The sequence below is a fragment of the Juglans regia genome, chromosome 3 (assembly GCF_001411555.2).
Source record: "Juglans regia cultivar Chandler chromosome 3, Walnut 2.0, whole genome shotgun sequence".
Lineage (NCBI taxonomy): Eukaryota > Viridiplantae > Streptophyta > Magnoliopsida > Fagales > Juglandaceae > Juglans > Juglans regia.
The window spans coordinates 9,665,219-9,686,063 of record NC_049903.1 but is presented as its reverse complement, the minus strand read 5'-3'; the positions used below and the strand labels follow the sequence as shown (position 1 = coordinate 9,686,063).

Sequence of the window (20,845 nt, the reverse complement as noted above, 5' to 3'; positions counted from 1 at the left end):
AGTAGAGCTTTGATATCATAAAGAGTTTAGGAAATTGTTTTGGTAAATTACCAAAACAAAGTATATTGATGTATTTATATAGATAGCAAACTCAGTCTATACAATTTTAAGATAAATACAAAAACAATAAGTTAAAATGATAAGATAAGATAACACCTAAACCAAATCATAATGATAAGATAAATATGAGTACTACAATCTGAATCTATGCAATTTCTTATCTTTATCATAAAGTTGGTGATTATCATGTGGTTGTCCTAAGTTATCTTCTTCCTTAACAAGTATATCTATGCACCTTGACATTATAAGAGAATTTTTAAAAGAGAAATATAAAATTATTATTTTTTAATCATCTTTCTGTGTGATATCAAATAATTGAATGTTAAATAAATAATTATTATTTACTAAAATTCATCGATCTCAAAATCGATGTGCGCACTCAGTGGCGCAATGGGCAGCTACCAATCATGTTTTTGGAAGCCTACCTATAGATAATATTCCTAGTTACTTTTTGTATATTGATAGTGGAAAGGATCCACCTTAAACTTTTGTATTTCTTTATATATCTATAAAATGCTTGATTAGAAAAAATAATAATAATAATAAATAAATAATTATTACTTTTATTATTATTTTTGAAAGGTTTATTAATTAAAATAATAATGAATAACGTGTTGCGTATTATTGGAAGAAATTTTAAATGGCTTGCCAAACGTTGAGCTCACCGGTCACCGCCTGTAATCCTGTGTTAGTTTGACTTTTGAGTCCCTTCTCTCTTACCGCGTTTTTCCAAGCCATTAGTTTTGCCTTTAGACGGCGCCGTTTAGCAAGCAGTAACCCTAATAATGCACATCTTTGAATCAATCCCTCACTCTCTCTCTTCTCTGTTTGACTGTGTGTCGTTCCTCCCCACCGAGACGAGACCGAAGTGTTCTCTTTGTATCATCTCTGAATCTAAAGTTTCTTTTGTCTGTTAAATTTTTTTTTTTTTTTTTTGGGGATATATCTGTAGAAGCAAGAAAATATGTGAGGCGCAGAGACGCAAATTCATGGCTTTCTGTGGATGGAATTTCGACCACCTCTACAGCTCCCACTGGCAATTTAGATCTACTCCTCTTCAATGACTTCCTCTGCATCGTCTCCGGCCCCTCTCGTTCACTCCCTCAATGTAATCTCTCTCTCTTTCTCTCTCTCTCTCTCTGACTTTCATTCCGGGTGTTTGGTTACCAATAAATTTGTTGATAGGGAAGCAGATAAATTTTATTGCTCACATGCTTTTGGCTATTTTGGGTTTTGTTTATGTGGGGCCCTGCTTATGGTGGACGCGGTTTTTGTTGGATTTTGCCTATTCACTTGTGTTTGTTTTCCAAGAAAAAGAGATTTGCTTTCCAAGAACAAGGATTTTCTTTCATCTGTTTGGTTTCCGTTTTTTATTCTCTTTCCCTGTCCTTTCATTAATCAATTGGTGTACGCACAGGCACGCAAGCCATTAATCAATATGTTAGTGTCATATACTTTCTGCCTCAATACCCTACAATTCTGGTTAACAGTTACCACGCCCCACACAGTACAGAACGTAGATCAAGTACCGTATTATTAAGAACAGGGTTTTTCTGCTCAAACAAATAGATGGGTTTGCTCTTATTCAACTTTAGAAAACAGGGTGATATGGTAATTACTTGTTTCACTGAAGACATTGTTCATCAGAGGGAGAGAGGATTCAAAATTTTCTGTTTGAGAAGTTATCAGTGTGAAGAAAATCAAAATGAAAAGAAGTAAAAATATAAAGAATCGTTTAATCTTCTCTGTCTCTCTCTTTCAAATGCTTATAAGGGATAGGAAGATAATTTCAAAAAGTGTCCTTTTCATTCTGTCTTAGTATGCTCACTTTTAGATGGAACTGAGAATCGAGAGCTTGAGGGGAATACAATAAGAATATTCATTCTTTACCAAAACGCATTCAAGTGCAAGAATATTTTATAGATTTGTTCCATTTCCTTTTAATTCTCTCATATCAAATTAGGTTGTAACTAGGCACACTTTAGTTTTGCCAACATAGTGGCACACATAATTACAAAAGAGAAGATGGAGGAGACATGACCAACCTATAACAAGTTCATATCTATAACCTTCGTATTGATGGACGAAACTACATCCTTTTTGAGGTTTTTCATCAAGCAGCTTCTCCCCCACAATTTTTTTTTTGAAATCTCATTATCCATCATCTTATTGATACAAATGAGGATTTCTGAGTAATCTTATCGGAACTTTAGGATCTATAGCAAAAAAGATAGAAATATTGGTATTGTCTCCTCCATTCTTCTCTTTTTCATGATTTGCTTGTAGCCTATTCTAGTTCCTAGCTTGTATTCAGGTGTTTTCTCTTGTATACTTCCTGTGTACTTGGGCCAGGCCTATTTACTTGTCAATAAAATCTTCTTATTACTTATAAAAAAAAAAATTTCCAGGCAGCATTAAATGCTCCTTAAATTTGTAAAACTCACCTCATGTGTCTACCTCTCTCACACACTAGACCATAGTGTTCGAATGAGAAATGTAGAGGATTTTGATTCCCGAAATACAAGTTTTTAAAGTAAACTCTAAATATCTTATTCCCGAAATACAAGAATATTTCAACTCACATGATCGCTACATACCTTGAATTGATAATTTACATACTCAACATGAGACACAAGTTTCTATCCCATGTCATTACTGCTCACCTTGAATCAATAATTTAACTTACATACTCTAGATGGAACACAACCTCAAATTTCTAGCTCAAGAAAAGATAAAAAATTTGATACTAGTTACCTTCACTAAGTCTTGTATATGCCGATACTTTCTTGACTCTTGCAAACTTTAAACCTGTTCATTTTTCTAGAAGGGGAACAGGTGGGCGTGCCGGAGTGGTTATCGGGCATAACTAGAAATCATAATGGTGTATTTTGGGTAGGTTTCATGGGATTTTTGGGTCATTAGGGGCTCTCTTGTATGGGCTAGGTGTTTTCTTGTATACGTCCAGTGTACTTGGTTACTCCTATTGATTTATATATATAATATTTTTACTTATCAAAAAAAAAAACAAAAATTCTAGAAGGGGCTTATTTGAAGCTGAGCGTGGATCAGAAGTTGCAAAATTGTTCAGATCCCACCCAATGCGTGCTCCAAAAGATAGATATTTGCTGAGTCATACTGTGCTTGATGTATTTGTTGAGACATTACTGAACTTGATGTTTATATTCTTACCCTTCCTCCCATTTTCTTTTTTTTCTCCTTTTATTCTCTTATTCTATTTCCTCGTCTTGATGTATAGGGGGATGTCTGATATTTATTAGTTTTATCCCTGAAAAAAGACCCACAAAATCTAGAAGGCTACTCGTATCAATATGGCTCTATAAAGTGACAATCGCTTGAAGTTCAAAAGATGGCCTTTTATTCTGAGGAAGAAAAATCTGAGGATTACCTCTTCAAGATTGTTTTAATTGGTGATTCTGCTGTTGGAAAATCAAATTTGCTTGCAAGATTTGCTAGAGATGAGTTCTACCCTAATTCAAAGTCAACTATAGGAGTAGAGTTCCAAACCCAAAAGATGGATATCAATGGAAAGGAAATCAAGGCTCAGATCTGGGACACAGCTGGTCAAGAGCGATTCAGGGCTGTTACATCTGCATATTATAGAGGTGCAGTTGGAGCTCTTGTTGTGTACGACATCAGTAGACGCCAGACATTTGATAGCATTGGCAGATGGCTTAATGAACTTCACAGTAAGATCCATAATATGTGCTTGATAAATTTTCTCTCCCTCTCTCTCTGTCGGTTTCTTTTTTGTGTGGTGCTTGCCTGATTGGTGCTTACTGGACAGAGAGAGAAAAAGTGTTTTGGAAACCTTTCTGCTGTACTTATATTATATGATATATGATGTCACTGGCTTTCAAGGGAACTCTAGTCAGAAATCCTACTTGCTGTCACATAATTTTATGTATGTATATAAACTGTTTACATAAAGAGGGAAATGGTTGTGATTTCTTTCTGTTTTATGACTTTTTTAACTTGTATAATGCACTGGACATTTTCTGTTAATGAATTATTTCTTCACGATTTTTGTAATACTCTCGACTGTTCATTTTTCTGAGTACGTTTTCAGTTTCTAGTGCATTTGTATAGCCAACTCTTTATTGAACAATTTTATGTAAAGTTTAAATGTATGTAGATGTTGTATAGTGATTATCTTGATGCTCAATGAAGCTGTTTCCCACCAGGAACCTGGATATTCAATTGCTGTCAACTTTCGATTCTGTTCTTTTATGTTCACTTTCCTGTATTGTTGGTTGTACCTTATAGTTTATTATCGGATTCAGGATAGATTTTGGTTAATGATCTATCGTTATGGTTCATTTCCCTTACAGTTTTCCTGTCAGTACGTTGATCTTATGCTTTTAAAGTTTGATAAACTGAGGATTGATTCGGTGGTTCCACTATTGAACAGCTCACTCCGACATGAATGTAGTTACGATACTTGTTGGCAATAAGTCTGATCTCAAGGATGCCAGGGAGGTGCCCACTGCTGAAGGCAAAGCCTTGGCAGAAGCACAGGGTTTGTTTTTCATGGAAACATCTGCTCTCGATTCCTCCAATGTAGTTGCTGCTTTTCAGACAGTTGTGAAAGAGATCTACAATATATTGAGCCGGAAAGTGATGATCACTCAAGAGCTCAAGAAACAGGATACTACCTGGATGGAAAATGGAAAGACTGTGGTTTTACAAGGAAATGGGAACCAAGAAACAGTGGCAGGGTCTAGAAAAGGTTGGTGTTGCTCATTTTAAAGCCTTGCTTGGACCATAAATGATCTTTTTGCCGTTCACGCGGGCCTGAATTGTCAAGTCTAGTTATACACTTTTTTTCATGTGATCAAATTTCTTGATTTTCTTGCAATTAACACTTTGTTCTGGATCAATGGCGGTTGAATAGATGTTGGGGTAGAGTACATGACCTGTAAAGGAACTTAGAAAATCATAGTTTACACTTCGAATATCATTGCTAGGCATTATGCTTTTCTTCATCTTGACTCTCTCTCTCTCTCTCTCTCTGGAAGCAAGTTTGGAATTTCTGTTTGTTGTTTATGTTGAGAGGCTATGGTGTAACATTCTTTTCTTTTTCACAATTTTAGAAGGGTGAGCATTCACATTGGTTCCCCAAAGAACCACTTTTCCTATAATTTGAGGTTTATTTGATGGTTTTGATCAAAATATCCCCTACATCCAAATCCTTATTTTAGGGAAAAGATTTAGGAGATGAACAGTGATTTTTCAAATATTGGAATGAATAGTCCCAAATATAGGGAATCGTTATTCATCTCCTAAACTATTTTTTATCAATATTTTATTCTAATACATAAAATAAATTCTTCTTCCAATCATTTGCACTTTCTCTCATACTCATATTTATTATAGTTTTAAATGATAATTTAAAAAATAATTTAATTAATTACGAAAATATATAAAAAAAAAATTAATTTTAAAAATATTATCATATCCACAAAAAACATAATTTAAATTTTTGTTTAAAATATTCACTAGAGTCATAGTTCAAAATATAAGAAAAAATATTGAATAGTTAAGTTGTAAATGAAAGTGAGAGAAAAAAGTAATAAAAAATGAGTAGAGAAATATTATTTTAATAGAATAGAGAAATGATAGAGAATGAGATGTATGAAGTTTTTGAAAGATGGTAAAATTTAAGAAAAGCTTTTAGAGAATGTATTTTTAATTAAGTTATAAGAAATTTTATGAGAAATAGGATGAGAATGCTCTCATCAAGCACAGCTGAATGGGTCGTGGAATTACTTCTTTAAAGTATTAGGGACAAAAACATTTTGGAACATCTTAATTATAAAAATTGATGCATAGTACCTTTCAAACTATACAAAATTGCAACTTTGCACCCTTCATTAAAATTTTAATTATTAAGGTCGTTTCGTATCATTTATTTCATTAAAATCTAAATGTCAAGGTTTAAAATTTAATTTTCATGCATCTTAACGGTCAAACAGAATGATGTTACAAAGTGCAAGTCTTTCGTAATTGATCAAAGATAGAAGATCGAAGATAAAATTTGAATAACTCAAATTGATTAGTAGTTTGTGATGTGAAGTTTTAAAAACTGAATAGCTTTTTAGGGTCGATTTTTTTTTTTTTTCCTTATTTTGACCCATCTCTTAAAAGATAGAAGATCTATAACCCAAAAAAAGATGAAAGACCGGCAAAAACCTCTCCAAAATATCTTAACACGAAGCTTTAGACCGAAGCCTTCGATATCAGGCTCTAACCCAAGTCCCAACTAAGCGTCGATTGTTGTTTGTTTTCATAGATGAGATGAGATGAGTCGGAATCAAAGTTAAAAATTAAATAAAATATTATTAGATTATATTTTTTAATATTATTTTTATTTTAGAATTTGAAAATGTTGAATTATTTACTTTATTTTGTATAAAAATTTGAAAAAAATATAATAATTAGATAAAATGAATTAAAATGAATTGAGAAAACATACGAGACTTTAACAGCAATCTCTTCATTTTGTTAAGAATTTTTTATTTTTTATTTTTTATCAAATAAAATTACTTGGGTAATCAATAATCAATATAATTGTTAAAATTAATCGGATTCAATTCGACGCTGTCCAAAGATTTTCGTCATGTAATTACAGATTTTACATTGTGGTACGTGGGCGTAAGATTTTTTCAAAAAGAAAGAAATATTAAGCATTACATACAGTCATAAAATATATAAATATCATACAATTATTTTTAAAAAAAATAATTTTTTTCATATAAATTTCATATTTATTCACTTTTTTTTCAAAATATTAGACTGTTTGCGCACTCACCACTTATCATTTCACAAAGTATAATACTATAAACACTAAACAGTGTGGAGTGAAAGAAATGTAATTTTGTACGTGAAATTGTAATTAATCCTTTTCCTGCTCACTGTTTCGAAGATCTGTTGTATTAAGGGTTGGCGCGCAAAAAGAAGACCAATTCGTATTCGAATTCGAGAGCAGGCTGCAGGTCAAAATATGCCTTCAACTTGGTAAAAAGAGCAGGAGAAAGTCTTTATGCAGTCCCAAGTCAGAGGACTGGGCGCGCACGCCCAACGTGGCAAAAACGCCCCGTTTTATTAACTTGTGCTTACGACGTCGTCTGGCTTGATGGACGGACGCCTTCCTCTTCGAAGCGAGACCTCTTTGATCCGAGACCTCTTCGAAGCGAGACCTAACCTCTGCCCAGACTCTGCCCAGAAGAGGTTGCCGAGAACTCTAATTTCACTCCGTCCTCGAACGAGTTGATATTTGCCGAGAACTCTAATTTCACTCCGTCCTCAAACGAGTTGATTTCTTCCTCCTCGAGACCGATGCTTTGCCCAGAAGAGTAGCCCTAACTTCACTCCGTCGGTGGTGGAGATTCGCGTCGCGTTGCCGAGAACTCTAATAAATTCGAAGTCCCAGCCCTAACGTCGTGGTGAACGTCGTGGTGCGAGGTGGTGGAGGAGTTGATTCCGCCGAAAAGAGTAATTTTTGAGCCCAGCCCTAACTTCACTCCGTCTGAGCCCTAATAGGTTGATTTATCCCAATTTTTTTATTGCAATGATTCCCTGTTTTTTTTTTTTTGTTAGAAATTAAGGCATTTGGTAGGTAGGCATTTGGTAATTGGTGGTAATGTTTCTCTGTTTTTGTTAGAAATTAAGGCATTTGGTAGGCAATATTTCTCTGTTTGAGTTCGTATTTGAAATTAAGGTTATGTTGGTAATTCTGGAAATTAAGGCATCTTCAAAGTACATCTTCATACACGTTGTTGTTGGTAATTGTGGAAATTAAGGCATCTTCGAAGTACATCTTTATAGTTTGTTGTTGTTGGAAATTCTGTTAGTTGTTGTTGGAATGTCGTGGTGTTATTTGCTGCTGCAGTCCAATTGTTTGAGAAAATGTGTGAGAGGGACTCAGTGACTCAGTGACTCAGTTTCATGCAATGTAATAAGACTACAATGAATGGAATGACCCATTGGCATCTGTGTTGCTCATGCAAATATAGGAGAGAAATGGAGATCCTGTAGGGAAAACTTACTTCATCAATTTTAAATAATCATTTGCTGAATCAAAAACCTCAACATCAAATTGTCCCTCAGGGCCCTGGAAACTAGTTACACCTACTGTAGAGATATCCACCTATATGCATATTTTGAAATGACAGATAATAACATGATAACTGAAACTACGTATAACAGTCTAATAACAACATCACAAGGGGAGTAAAAAGGAAACTCGGGCAGCATAGGAAGCAAGAAATACATCAGGTAGATTTTCTGCATTGAAGTACTCCTTTATTGTTTTTGTGTTCTCATAGATCTTATCGGTGATTCCCTCTGGAGCAGGTCCACCATTTTCCATATTATACTTGATCCCAAAATCCTGCAATCAAACAAGAGAATGAGTAGAGTCAATACATAACTGAAGTTTCAAAAGGAGCATCCAAATAGAAAAGAAAAAAAGAAAAAAAAGGAACATTTTTAATGTTCATTTAACATATACAAATGTTCATTCTTAATCTAATTTGACTTTCTGCATGTACCATAGTTTGCTCTTCCAATATATATGTTTAATGCATCAATGTTTAGTAAATGCATATTGCTTAGTATATAGTTCAGTTCTAAGGATTGTATGACAATTCTCTTGACTTCAGCATTTTCTAAGAATATGCTATTCCACGAAGACAGATGATAATATAACTCACCCAATGAAATCTGAGGATTTTGACCTTTGGTCACACAACCCACAGAGAAGGGTAACAAGAGTGAGAGATAGAAGATTTGAGTCAAACACATAGTGATACACATGCTAAAAGGGGAATGCATCACATATAACAGGTGGAGTTAATTGAGACACTCAAGATGATAGTGAGCAAAAATAATATTTATATAAATTAATAGCCCAGAGATGGGCAATAATTCAGCTTGAGTGTTTGTGTTTGATATTTTACTAATAGTATAATTCACCACTATACTAATATTTTACTTGTTTCATGGGTGTTTGTGTTTAATAAAGTGCAATGTCGTCATCTCAGTCATCATCTTCCTTGGGTGATCGTTATTTGAGAAATGCTCCAATATGTTTATGTGGGTCGATTGCACGTCTCAAAATCTCGAACACTTCGAGAAATCCAAGAAGACCTTTTTTCACTTGTCCAAAGTACAATAAAGAGGTCATCACTTAATCTCCTACATTGTTGAAGTGATCTTTCTTTTTTTTACATTGATTTTTACAAGTTATTTGCTGCAGGGAAAACCATACTGCAACTACTTTATATGGGCAGATTTTGAACAACGAAATGAAAGTCCCTTTGCTAGGGAAAGAGAACTCCAGCAAAAAGAGGAAGAAGTCGAAAAAAGAGAGGAAGAAGTCGAAAAAAGAGAGGAAGAAGTCCAAAGGAGAGAGAATGAACTCCAACATGCACGCATGCTACTTTGCGTGTATTGGGCATTGACAATACTAATCTCATGTTGTTTGCTACGATCAACGACAATTGAAGATTAAGTTTGTGTTAGAGACTTTTTGGATGTTGTCAACTTGTTGTGTTCTAGTGTAGCCAGACTGGTTACTTGTAAACCTTCTGCATTAATATGCAGTCTTTTGTGCGAAGTTGTAATATGCAGTTTCTATTTCCAACTGTACCAGACTTATGTTGCAATCAATATTACGTATTTTCCATCAAATTTGTTGCTGTAATAGTGCAATAATAAATTGTGAAACTTAAATATATGTCACAACAGGTGCATTAAATTGTGAAGAACTTAAATATATGACATTCTTCATTAAAAGCAAAGAACATTGTGTATGAAAATAAATGTCACAACAGGTATTTCAGTAACCAGAAATACAAAGTGTTGTCATCAAATGTAGCCATGGCTAATGCCAAATACAAAAAAGGTCCACAAATACAAAGTGTGACCACAAACAACGAGTACAAAAATTTCAATAGCGACCAATAACAGCTACATTCAAAATGCCAACCAGCTACATAAAATGCCAACAGCTCCACAAATGCTAACCAGCTCCACAAAATGCCAACAGCTACACAAATGCCAACCAGCTACACAAATGCCAACCAGCTCCACAAAATGCCAACAGCTCCACAAATGCCAACCAGCTACACAAATGCCAAACAAATGTATAAAATGCCAACAGCTCCACAGGCATAAAATTCTTGTCACTATCATTATACACTGATTAAAATTAACCATGTTGAAGATCCACCTGCAATCAGATTAATGAAAATAGATTTAGAAATCACTTAAAAATTGTCATACCATAGTACACAAATTTATATACACGAACTATTACATACCTGGCTAATGACACTTTGTTGTGTGCCAGGAAATACGACCTCATCTGTTGTTGCTGCTTGAACGCCACTTGTGTTCAAGATCTCATCTGTTACTGCTTGAACGCCACTTGTGATCAAGACCTCATCTGTTGTTACTGCAACGCCACTTGTACTGAAGACCTCATCTGTTGTTGGAGCGCCACTCGAGACCTCATCCTGAAGTTCAGGTGCCTACATTTTAACCATACATAATTAAATTATATTTTTTTATGGAATAACTCTACATAAGTATAACAAACAAATTAAATACATTTTTTCTCTTTCTCTTTGCACCGGTCTCGGACTGTTTACGTTTAGTTTGTTGCTTCCTCATAACCTTCTCTACTGTAGGTGCCAGTCTCTTTGATGGAGGCCTCCCCTTACCTCTAACAATGCGAGGACTTAACACTTTTTTTGAACTTCCCATTTCAACATCATTAACCTCAGTACCAACATTCACAATTACAGGCTGCGCCTTGGTTTTTGTGTAACTCAAATTCATAGCCAACAACTTCTGTGTCATATCCATTGAAAAATGATCACTCTCAGCTGCATTTGTAGCAACTTCGTAGCACAGCTTAATCAAATTAGTATACCTTCCAGCAGCTGGTTTATTACTCAAATCATCATAACTGCTTCGAATCAGAGAATACCTACGCTTAATGTCCTTTCGCCACCTGTCCATAATGTACTTTGAAGGCACTGATTGAACATCTTTTACTGAGAAAATAGCAAGAATGTGCCTGCATAAAATGCCTCTCATCTGAAATAGTCCACACATGCACTTTGCCTCACACTCCTCTTCATTAAAGTATGCTTGGTATGTAACTCTTTTAATATACCCTTCAACTTGCAACTGGTCATTAACTTGATATGTCGAAATTGCCCCTTCCGTCTTGATGAGAATACAATGAGAATAAATAATCCCCATTACCTCAGACTGCACTTCTTTAAATTTAGAATTAGTATACAATTCTTGAAATTGCTTCTCCATGGGTAAATGGGTTATACATGGGATTGTGCAGTTAAATGAGTGAAAGTCCGCTGCCATCTCATTCTCTCCTCTCTTTCTCAATGCATTGTCAAACTGATCAACGAACTCTTTTAACGTTGTCCCCGAATGCACAAAACCATCAAAAAATGCATTAATGCTCTCACTTCTTTGAGTTGTGCTCATTCCAGCCCAAAATGTATCTTTAAGATATACAGGAACCCAATGCATCCTCTCACTATATAGACTTTGAAGCCATACATTCTCATGCAAATTATACGTATCAAGGAACACCTCCCAAGACTTCTCAAACTCTTCAGAAGTTTGGCAATCATAAACACATTTGTGTAATGCGCTCTTCAATCCATCATTATATTTAGAATGGGAACCCAACTTCTCTGGTAGTTTTCGCATAATGTGCCATAAACAATACCTGTGTCGGGTCTTCGGAAAGACTATTGCTATGGCATTTTTCATGGCCCTATCCTGGTCAGTGATGATAGCATTTGGTGCTCTCTTATCCATACATTTCAACCAAGTCTCAAATAACCAAACAAATGTATCAGTATCTTCACTTGAAATCAAACCTGCTCCAAAAAGTATTGATTGTCCATGATGGTTAACACCTACGAAAGGGGCGAATGGCATGCCATATCTATTTGTTAGGTATGTTGTGTCAAATGTCACAACATCCCCAAAATAGCCATATGCTGATCTACTACGTGCATCCGCCCAAAAAACATTCTTTAATCTTCCCTCGTCGTCTAAATCCATCAAGGAATAGAACCCATCATTCTTATACTGCATTCTCTCAAAGTAGCCACGGAGTGCATCAGCACCTCCTTTACCAAGCCTAAGATGTCGGGCCTTATCAATATAATTCCGCGCATCCTTCTCAACAAATGGAAGATTATCATATCCACCTACCTCGACAACCAACGAGTTGAAACTTTTAGCCATACTTATTCCTGCCTTATCGTTGATATCTAGTTGTCTTTTCACGGAAGCGTCGATAGCACGATTACATCTAAAAAACCTTGCCTTCCTTGGACTCAACCCATGGTTGTGTGCATTATCAACGGTAGTTATACGCAACACTCCATCAAGCACGATTGCATTAATCTTAGCCTTACAATCCGTCTTCGTTGTCGGCCGTGGTTTAGAAACATTCGAGGTACGGTTCCTTGCCTTACCACCACGAGCACAACCAAGTGTTAAATACCTAACACTCCCATCGTCTTCCCTTTTACTTCTTTGGGTCATTACACCAAACCCAATCTGTTTTCCATATTTCTTATAGAAGTCTAAAAGCTCATGCTCAGTTTTAAATGACATCCCCGGCCTCGGCTCTATAACACCATCATCGTCATTTCCATGGCTGCTCGATGGTACTTCCTCAACTATCGATGGTACCTCCTCAACCATTGATGGTACTTCCTCAACCATTGGATTATCAAACTCCTGCATTAACCCATAACACATATCAGGATAAGGAATGTATAAACTCAATTTCAATATATAAAGTGTATACCTGCTCTTGTTCAATGTCCTCGTCTCCGACATTTGAACTATCCTCATAAGTATTGCTTTCAGAAGAAAATAATGATCGCCTGGTAGACGAGGAGGGTTCTGGCCTAGTAGACGAGGAGGGTTCTGTCATGTCCTTTGAATTACTTGAACATCCCGGATAGGGAATTGGAGGAGCATAAGGATAGGCAATTGGTGGTCTAAACGGTACTCCCGTTGGAAGCTGGATTTTTCAATAAATAAACATAAATGTCCTTCACAAAGTGGATTTAAATATAGAAACTTCCAAATCATAAAGTTTATCACCTCGTTTCTCCATGAATAAGGGTCGGCATTTGGACGAGGAGCAAACGGTGGGAAAAATGTAGGTGGCATCATCCCATGATACCCATGCATATAGCTGTTATATGCTGACCAATCTGGATAAAATGGTCTTGGTATTTCCTAAAACAATGGCATAAAATGACTTATCACCAAATTATAAATGACACCGATAACATGGCTTTTGGATGGGAAAAGAATACCTGTGTCATTGCAGTAGAGCTGGCAGGCCTTGTAGCACTGCTGGTAGGCCTTGTGGCACTGCCGGTAGGCCTTGTGCTTTCTTCCCCTTTCTCCATCGAATTGTCTACCAAAATGGACCTACACATTCAGCCAATTCAAGATAAAAAATTAACAGTAAAGAGAATCATAGCCTATTCCTAAATATATAGTGCTGAACATGTTTAATAATCTGGTAATAACAATGGGTAGGAACACTCAGAGTCACAAAAAGCAATCCACCAATCACAACTAAAACTTATTCTTCATCTACACAGTCCCAAGAAAACACAAACAAACTATCAAACACATGCTGCTCCTCCACCTCTGGCATCTACACATGCTGCTCCTCTAATTTTTTTTTGTGGATAAATCAACAATATCAAACATTGCCTAAGGAAAAATAAAATTTACATTGAAATCTAAATTTTTTTTGCTAACTGTTTTTTTTTTTTTTGCTTTGCCAAATAATGACCTTGAAATCTAAATTCAGATGAATCTAACTAGTTCCTTCAGAAGAGAACGCCATTCTTACTTATCATCAGGCAACAAGGATTAATTGATGAAGTTAATATTACAGGAACCCAAAGCTAGTACATGCATATGGATTATTAAAGCCGAAACTGAAGAAACTAGGTAGAGGCAAACCGATTAGCACAGCACCGGTGGTGGAGGAGTTGAGTACGACGGCGGTGGTGAGGGAAATTAGCACGACGGCGGTGGTGGAGGAGAAAAAAAATTCTGGGTCGCGCGAGCTCGTGGAGGAGAAAAAAATTTTTGGCTCGCGCGGGCTCCTAGCGGCAAACAGATTTGCTCGGTAGCCTCGATCCTTGTTACCGGCTGATGTTGGTGGAGGAGTTGAACATGACGGCAGTGGTGGAGGAGATTAGCACTACGCTGGTGGTGGAGGAGACAAAAAAATTGGGTCGCGCGCGGGGCTCCTAGCGGCAAAACGATTTTCGTTAAGCAGTGGGTGGGGGAGGACGTTACCGGCTGATGGTGGTGGAGGAGATGAACACAACGCCGGTGGTGGAGGTCAGTGAAAACAATGCCAGAGGTGGAGGAACTTTCTGGGTCGCGCGGGATGAATAGTAGCGGCAAAGTGAATTCTGATTTTGAATTCCTTCCATTGTCTTCGTCAAAGGCTCAAAGCAGAGGAGGTTAATTTCGTCTTTCGACCAAGCTGATATGGACAAACGACAAACAACTGCGTACGCGGGGACTGCTTAAGGGGACTGTACGTAGTATATCTCAAAGAGCAGGCTGCAGGTCAAAATTCGTATTCCATATGGTAAAAGGAAAACGCTAGACCAGGTAATTTTCTTTCTGCCCAAAGACTTGTAAAAGTTGGTACCGACACTACACGCCATTCAAAAACCACTTCCCGAATTCGGAAATGCAAACATCGGTTTTGATTTCACCAGAACTGCAAGTAAGTTTGACAAACGCCAGCTAAGGCTTTGATTAATAGGGGGGGACAACATTAAAAGAAGGAACTTTGAGTACAACCCAGAAATTTGAATCTTTAATTATGTGGGCCGGTTTGGACTTTTGTTGGTGGGATTCGGTAGATTCTGTGCAAGGAGTCAAGGACAAGCCGGAAATAGTAGCCCCACACCCCTTACAACAGAGTAGAGGCTGTAGTAGAGCAGAGAGGACCTACCAAATTGCACTCAGCCCCCACCTTAATTAAAAATTCTTTACAGTTTTCCATTCAAACTCCCAATTGAATGCAATGCTGAAAGAATAGAAAGTTACATTGAATGCATATTTACTTTGAATGGATATAATATGGTGGTAGACATTGTTGAGTCAAAGGAAGATATTCCAAGCAAATGGAAAATAATTTCACCATGGAGAAGTTTGCAGGCTGCAAGATATGCCAGAGTATGGAAAATAATAATAACATGATCCAAGCAAGTAGTACAAAGTCTCTTTATTTCAGCTACACGAAACAAGACAACCAGTAAACCTTTTCACAAAAATTGGGGTCACCCAAACAAAACATAAGGAGAACAACCCAAAACCCAGAAAAAGAAAAATATGTATATTCCACCTCAGAGAATAAGAAGGAATAAAGAAAATCCAATAACCTACAACTACAGGTCAGTCTAGCTTCCCTAATTTTGCTTCTACAAATATTCTCCTAAATTTCTCAATACCTACTGTACAAAACATCATGAAAGCATTCCATATATACACAACCAAACCTCCCACAATAATTACCTCTGCTAAATAGTACATAATACCTCCTGTCTATGGACTCGAAGAGGTTGCCTCTTGTCTTGGTTCTCTCAGATACCCGAGAAGTGTTTCAGCCTGCAAAGGCAATAAGAACCATTGTTCATATTAAAGCCAATCATATAACCCCAAGAATTAAAATGAAGGGGTTGTTGTATCAGATGCAGTATCCAAACAGCCTTCAACAAGATCATAATCGCAGAAGACACACTGCGAAAATTATATATTGTAGATTCTTCAAGAAAATGGACCATTCATGAGTCAATCAATTATTACTTTAAATTATCTAACTAGGACATCATCTTCACTTCCTAATAACCAAGACCGATCAAAAACTGATAGCGTTGCCCTTAACTACACGACCTAACATTTTTTTTTCAAGGTAACCCCAACAAATAAATTGTGACCTAAGGTGTTGTCCAAGGCACCATCCATGAATCACTCCCCAAACTCATCAATACCGTCCATCTATATAATACCAAGATAATAACATTTTCATCCCAACAAGCAAACAACACGAAGCACTTAAAAGGGTAACACAGTTCTATCCTAAAGTCATTGCCGCATCATGCAGCAATAGTTATGTCAGAAAAGTCAAGTTGCAGCAATCAGCATCATGAAACGCCAAATTGACCTGAGTTTGCAAATTTAAAGCGCTTGTTTGAAAGTTGAAAGAAGAGAAATCTACAACCTATAATTCAATAAAGCATTTTGCCTGCAAAAATGGTTAGAATTTGAAGAACAGTATAGAATAAAAAAGAAGCTGCTACACACGTCACTTTTGAGTATAATTATTTTATATTAAAAAAAATGACCAACCAATCATATTACTTTTTATGGCCTTGATGTTTAGTAAAAATAATTATTTTATATTAAAAATAACAATAAAATATAAAATTCATATAAAAAAATTAATTTTTAATAATCAATTTTACTTTTTTTTTCAAAAGGGTTACACACTTCATTATACGTAGAATTTCTCCACGTTAGAATACTCAAAAGTGATTGTGAATAGGGTTTATGATAAAAAATCCCAATCACCGCCACCAACTCAACTACTCACCTTGTGCTTGGCCCTAACACTCCCCGTCTGAGAAAGCGCCACCAGAGGAGGAATAGCCCCCTCCCTCACCAGCAACCCTCTATTCCTCACGCTGTCCGCACACAGCTGTAGCAGCGTCACCACCGCGAACTCCTTCCCTTTCAACGATCCATCCTCAATCGCCTCCACAAGCACCGCAATCCCGCCCTCCTCGACTATGGCCTGCCTTCCCTCCTCGATTCCCGCCAGGCTACTCAGCACCACCATCGCCTTTTCAGCCATCCCCGTGCCCTGCTCCGCCACCAGCGCCACCAACGGCTTGACGGCCCCCGCGATCACGGCCCTCTCCTTGTTCGGCCTAATCGAGCAGAGTTTGTACAACGTCGTTAATGCGTCCTTCTTCCCCCTACTCGACCCGTTCAGCAGCAACGAGACCAGGGGTGGAATCGCCCCGCAGGCCCCGATGGAACTCTTGTTATCCTCCACCAAAGCCAAGCTCAGCAGGGCGCACGCTGCGTTCTGCTTCGATGTCTCGGTCCCGGTCTTGAGCACGTAGACAAGGGACTTGACCGCACCGGCGTTTGTTATCAACGCCTTGTTGCCTTCGTGAAGGGACAAGTTGAGAAGCGCCGTGACGGCATGTTCCTGAGTCGACGGGTCGCTGCTGCACCGGAGTAGCGGAATCAGAGCAGGAACCGCACCGGACTCGCCGATTAAAGCCCTGTTATCGGCCCGGTTTTTCGCTAAGAGCCTTAACTTGGCCGCCGCAGACCGCTTAACTGCGATCGACGGAGATTTAAGCCCGTCGACGCAGATCTTCACGGTTGGTTGAAGATCCTCCGGTGAAATGCTCTCGATTATTTCTGTCGAGAAGCTCTCCCTCTGTAGAAACCCCAAACAAGGCTCGACCTCCGCCGCGTTAGCCTCACCGTTGTTGTCCTTGTCGGAGGACGACGTGGGCAACGTCGCTAGCCTCTGTAACTCTCCCGAGATATCGCTGCTGCACACCGACAAGTCGCTGAATGCCTGAGAGAGATCCAGAAACTCCCTTATCTCCTCCTCCGAGGACGACGTGGACTTTGCTGACTTGCCTTTCCGCAGAGCGAGCTCGCTGAGCCTCATGTCGATGCCCGAGTCCGTTAGGTTGAGGTTCTCGGACACGCATGTGGATCTCTCAACGACAAACGAGCAACTGTCATCTTCGTTTCTTTGGAACACATTGGACCGTATCGTGCGCATGGAGCGGCCGGTGTGTCGGTGAATTTTGAGTGGATCAGGAGCATAAATGTTTCGGGTGAGAGGGAAACGGTTGGAGCTGGAATGAGAATCTCCGACAGAAACCATTGTGGTCGGAGACAAAAGCTCAGAAGAACTTACGAATGTATATATAAATGAACTAACTATTTTCTCAGTCCGTTCGACGAATTTGAGAAATCTTTAAAGGCTTTAAAGAAATTTTCATCGCGAGAGAGAGGTTGGGAAAGAAGGTCGGGGAATAGACTTTAAAGGCTAGTAGCCTAATAGTAGTGGCTTTCGTATCTGGTCCAAGCTAAACGAACAGACGAGTGAGGTCGTTATGGTCACAGACCATATAGATAACACTTGTCGGCATTAAGTCTTATCAGAAGGGAGGAGGACTGATGTGACAGTGATCACAGTACCGTGTGCGATGTGGTCTCTTTTTACACGTGGGACCCCTCCGCCAGGCGTCGGCGAATAGATGAACCGACGTCGCTTCATGACTTTAAATTTGTTAAACGTTTTTATATATTTTTTTAATTTTCATGTTAAATTATATAATTTGGAATTAATACAACAGAGAAATGATAGAGTTACATTCTTTTTATAATTTTTCTATAGATTTTAAATAAAATAATATTTTTAAAAATATTTGTTTAAATTTTAATTTTGATTTGATGTTTTTAAATTTTAAAAAAAAAATATTTTATTAATAAATTAAAAACAAAATGTAAATGAGCCGTAACTCTACCAATAAAATATCATTGGTAAATAAGTGGAGTTTCCAGCGGTTATCAGGCGTTTTGAGGTTGCGTGGAGAGAGTAGAATAAAGTTAGAGACAATTTGAGTACTCTGATCTTGCCATAGATTCTACTTTTGGGGATGGATTTATGACAGTAGTCACTCTCACAATTTCTCACCATAACTTCTGGCCAGAATGGGGACACATGTTGCCAACCCATCACCTCCCTTTTTTGCTTCCGATCATTAGCATTGATTTCGTCATAATCATCTTTAAAATCTAATTAAAATATATATATTTTTCATAAATTCAAAATTTAATTATTTTTTTAATAATAATTTTTTTATATTTTTTATAATTATACTAATTATATATTAATTAATAATATAATTTTTAATTAATAAAAATGAAAAAGTGTTTGAGAGGAATAAAAGTCGTGGCAAATGAAAATTAAAAAATAAAATAATTGTAATAATTTTTACAATAAAATATTACTTTTAAAAATATACTTAAAATTACTGTAACTCATAACTTTCATTTTTTAAAGAAGTTAATGTAGATTATTTTATTTACATTTTTTTTAATTTTGAATGTATATTTGAAGAAGTCAATGCTATACTCTAAGGTGAAATATATATACAAAGAAATTTATAATGTCTTAATCTTAGGTTATCTTAGGTACTTAAATTTCATGCATTTTTTTTAAAAAATAAATCTAAAATTTACAACCAACTTATATATCCAGCATTCCTCGGTATACATTATTACATGGTTGGAATTATATGATTTTACGAAAATTTCAAGAACCAAACCAACAAAACCAATGTGCCCTTCATCTAAATTGCAACTCTCTTGGTCGTTGTTCAACACTGACTCCTCAATTCTCACTCCTAATCTTTCACCTTCTTAGCTAGAGTTAGGTAACCGCTCCTTTTTTGTAACACTTAATATATATATATATATATATATATATTATACCAATGTGGAAGACCATTCACTAATAATTTAATTAGGTTAACACGATCCTTTTTTAATTTTATGTTCTTCCATGATGCAACATGCTGAGTTGTTTAGCACCCTACGTACCCACATTCTCATATATATATATATATATAAAGATGGTGTTTGTACTTTGTCCCCATTAAACACAAGTTCGAGAGTAGCAGGTACAATTTTACGTGTCATCGCATATAAGTGTAAACATGCTTTACGTATTTTCTTAATTATCCTTAATATTTTAATTTTTATAAGCTGAAGATGCTTTATTTTATTTTATGTATTTATATTTTGGAGCACTCGTTCAAGAGTTAATACCTTGTTAAAAATATAATTATAGATGACTGTTATACTTATAAAATAATGAATAAAAATAATCTTATAAATTGATATAGTTTTTATCTAATTTATTAGATCTAATTTATAATAAAAATAATAATTTTATAATTAATAAATTATATTTATGAAATATTTTTAATAATTAAAAGTGTGTGGTTCGTCTTGATTACGCGTATTTGACTTTGAAATTTATATTTTTAAAAAGTATATATATATATATACATATATTAATGGCCACCTGGAGCTAAGATTGGGATAATGGAGTCAGTATTGCCACGTGAACTTTTAATTAAAGTCCCAGAAAGTGGGATTTTAAGGGTTGGATTTATGCGAGTGTGTGTCACATAATAAATTAAGAACAGTAGGATTAGCCATTCATAGATTAATTATAGGATTATTTGATCTGGTTTTTCATGAGCCTCATGATGGCTGCGCGGACGGACTACTCGTTTAACTTGCGGATGAATCATGAATCCATGCCTTTATAGCCTAAAATAATGGGTCGGTACTATGATTGATGTACGAGTGGTAACGAGGCAAGTCCCGTGTCATCATTTGTTATTTATTTATTTTTAATTCGCAGATAATAATTACAAACTTATCACTCGTCAAATTGGGTTTTTTTTTAAATGTTTAAAAAATATTAAAAAAAGAGTGAATTATTGGTCAGTCTAGCAGTAAGAACTGAGCAGCCATGTAGCATTGTCCAATTAATAATTATGTTTTTTTTTAATATAGATTATAGATTAAGGTTTGATTTCAATAT

General features: G+C 36.4%; 3 protein-coding genes and 1 long non-coding RNA gene across 6 annotated transcripts; 2 read left to right on the top strand and 2 right to left on the bottom strand.

Moving 5' to 3' along the window:
• The first annotated feature begins 870 nt into the window (after positions 1 to 870).
• On the top strand, positions 871 to 5,063 carry LOC108996834 (ras-related protein RABA5a). Its single transcript, XM_018972864.2, has 3 exons — positions 871 to 1,168; positions 3,317 to 3,767; positions 4,490 to 5,063. The coding sequence occupies exons 2-3, from the start codon at positions 3,428 to 3,430 to the stop codon at positions 4,825 to 4,827; spliced, it is 678 nt and encodes a 225-aa protein (XP_018828409.1). The 5' UTR covers positions 871 to 1,168; positions 3,317 to 3,427; the 3' UTR covers positions 4,828 to 5,063.
• A 2,049-nt stretch (positions 5,064 to 7,112) lies between these two features.
• LOC109004558 lies at positions 7,113 to 9,781 on the top strand. The gene is made up of 3 exons (XR_001998301.2): positions 7,113 to 7,620; positions 9,104 to 9,260; positions 9,338 to 9,781. It is a non-coding gene; the product is annotated as an uncharacterized LOC109004558 (long non-coding RNA).
• Positions 9,782 to 9,841: 60 nt separating this feature from the next.
• Positions 9,842 to 15,797, bottom strand: LOC109015765 (protein FAR1-RELATED SEQUENCE 5-like). 3 transcript variants are annotated; one of them, XM_035688385.1, is made up of 8 exons: positions 14,128 to 15,292; positions 13,464 to 13,581; positions 13,246 to 13,383; positions 12,944 to 13,162; positions 11,919 to 12,873; positions 10,693 to 10,976; positions 10,404 to 10,613; positions 9,842 to 10,312 (listed from the first exon to the last, which is right to left on the bottom strand). In XM_035688385.1, the coding sequence occupies exons 2-8, from the start codon at positions 13,557 to 13,559 to the stop codon at positions 10,292 to 10,294; spliced, it is 1,923 nt and encodes a 640-aa protein (XP_035544278.1). In that variant the 5' UTR covers positions 13,560 to 13,581; positions 14,128 to 15,292; the 3' UTR covers positions 9,842 to 10,291. The 3 variants fall into 3 exon arrangements, with proteins under 3 accessions (XP_035544278.1, XP_035544277.1, XP_035544276.1); XM_035688384.1 differs by lacking the exon at positions 14,128 to 15,292 and adding an exon at positions 15,706 to 15,797 and having other exon boundaries at positions 10,693 to 12,873; XM_035688383.1 differs by having other exon boundaries at positions 10,693 to 12,873.
• Positions 15,383 to 18,304, bottom strand: LOC109004555 (U-box domain-containing protein 4-like). The gene is made up of 2 exons (XM_035688386.1): positions 16,784 to 18,304; positions 15,383 to 15,798 (listed from the first exon to the last, which is right to left on the bottom strand). The coding sequence occupies exons 1-2, from the start codon at positions 18,104 to 18,106 to the stop codon at positions 15,736 to 15,738; spliced, it is 1,386 nt and encodes a 461-aa protein (XP_035544279.1). The 5' UTR covers positions 18,107 to 18,304; the 3' UTR covers positions 15,383 to 15,735.
• Positions 18,305 to 20,845: the final 2,541 nt, after the last annotated feature.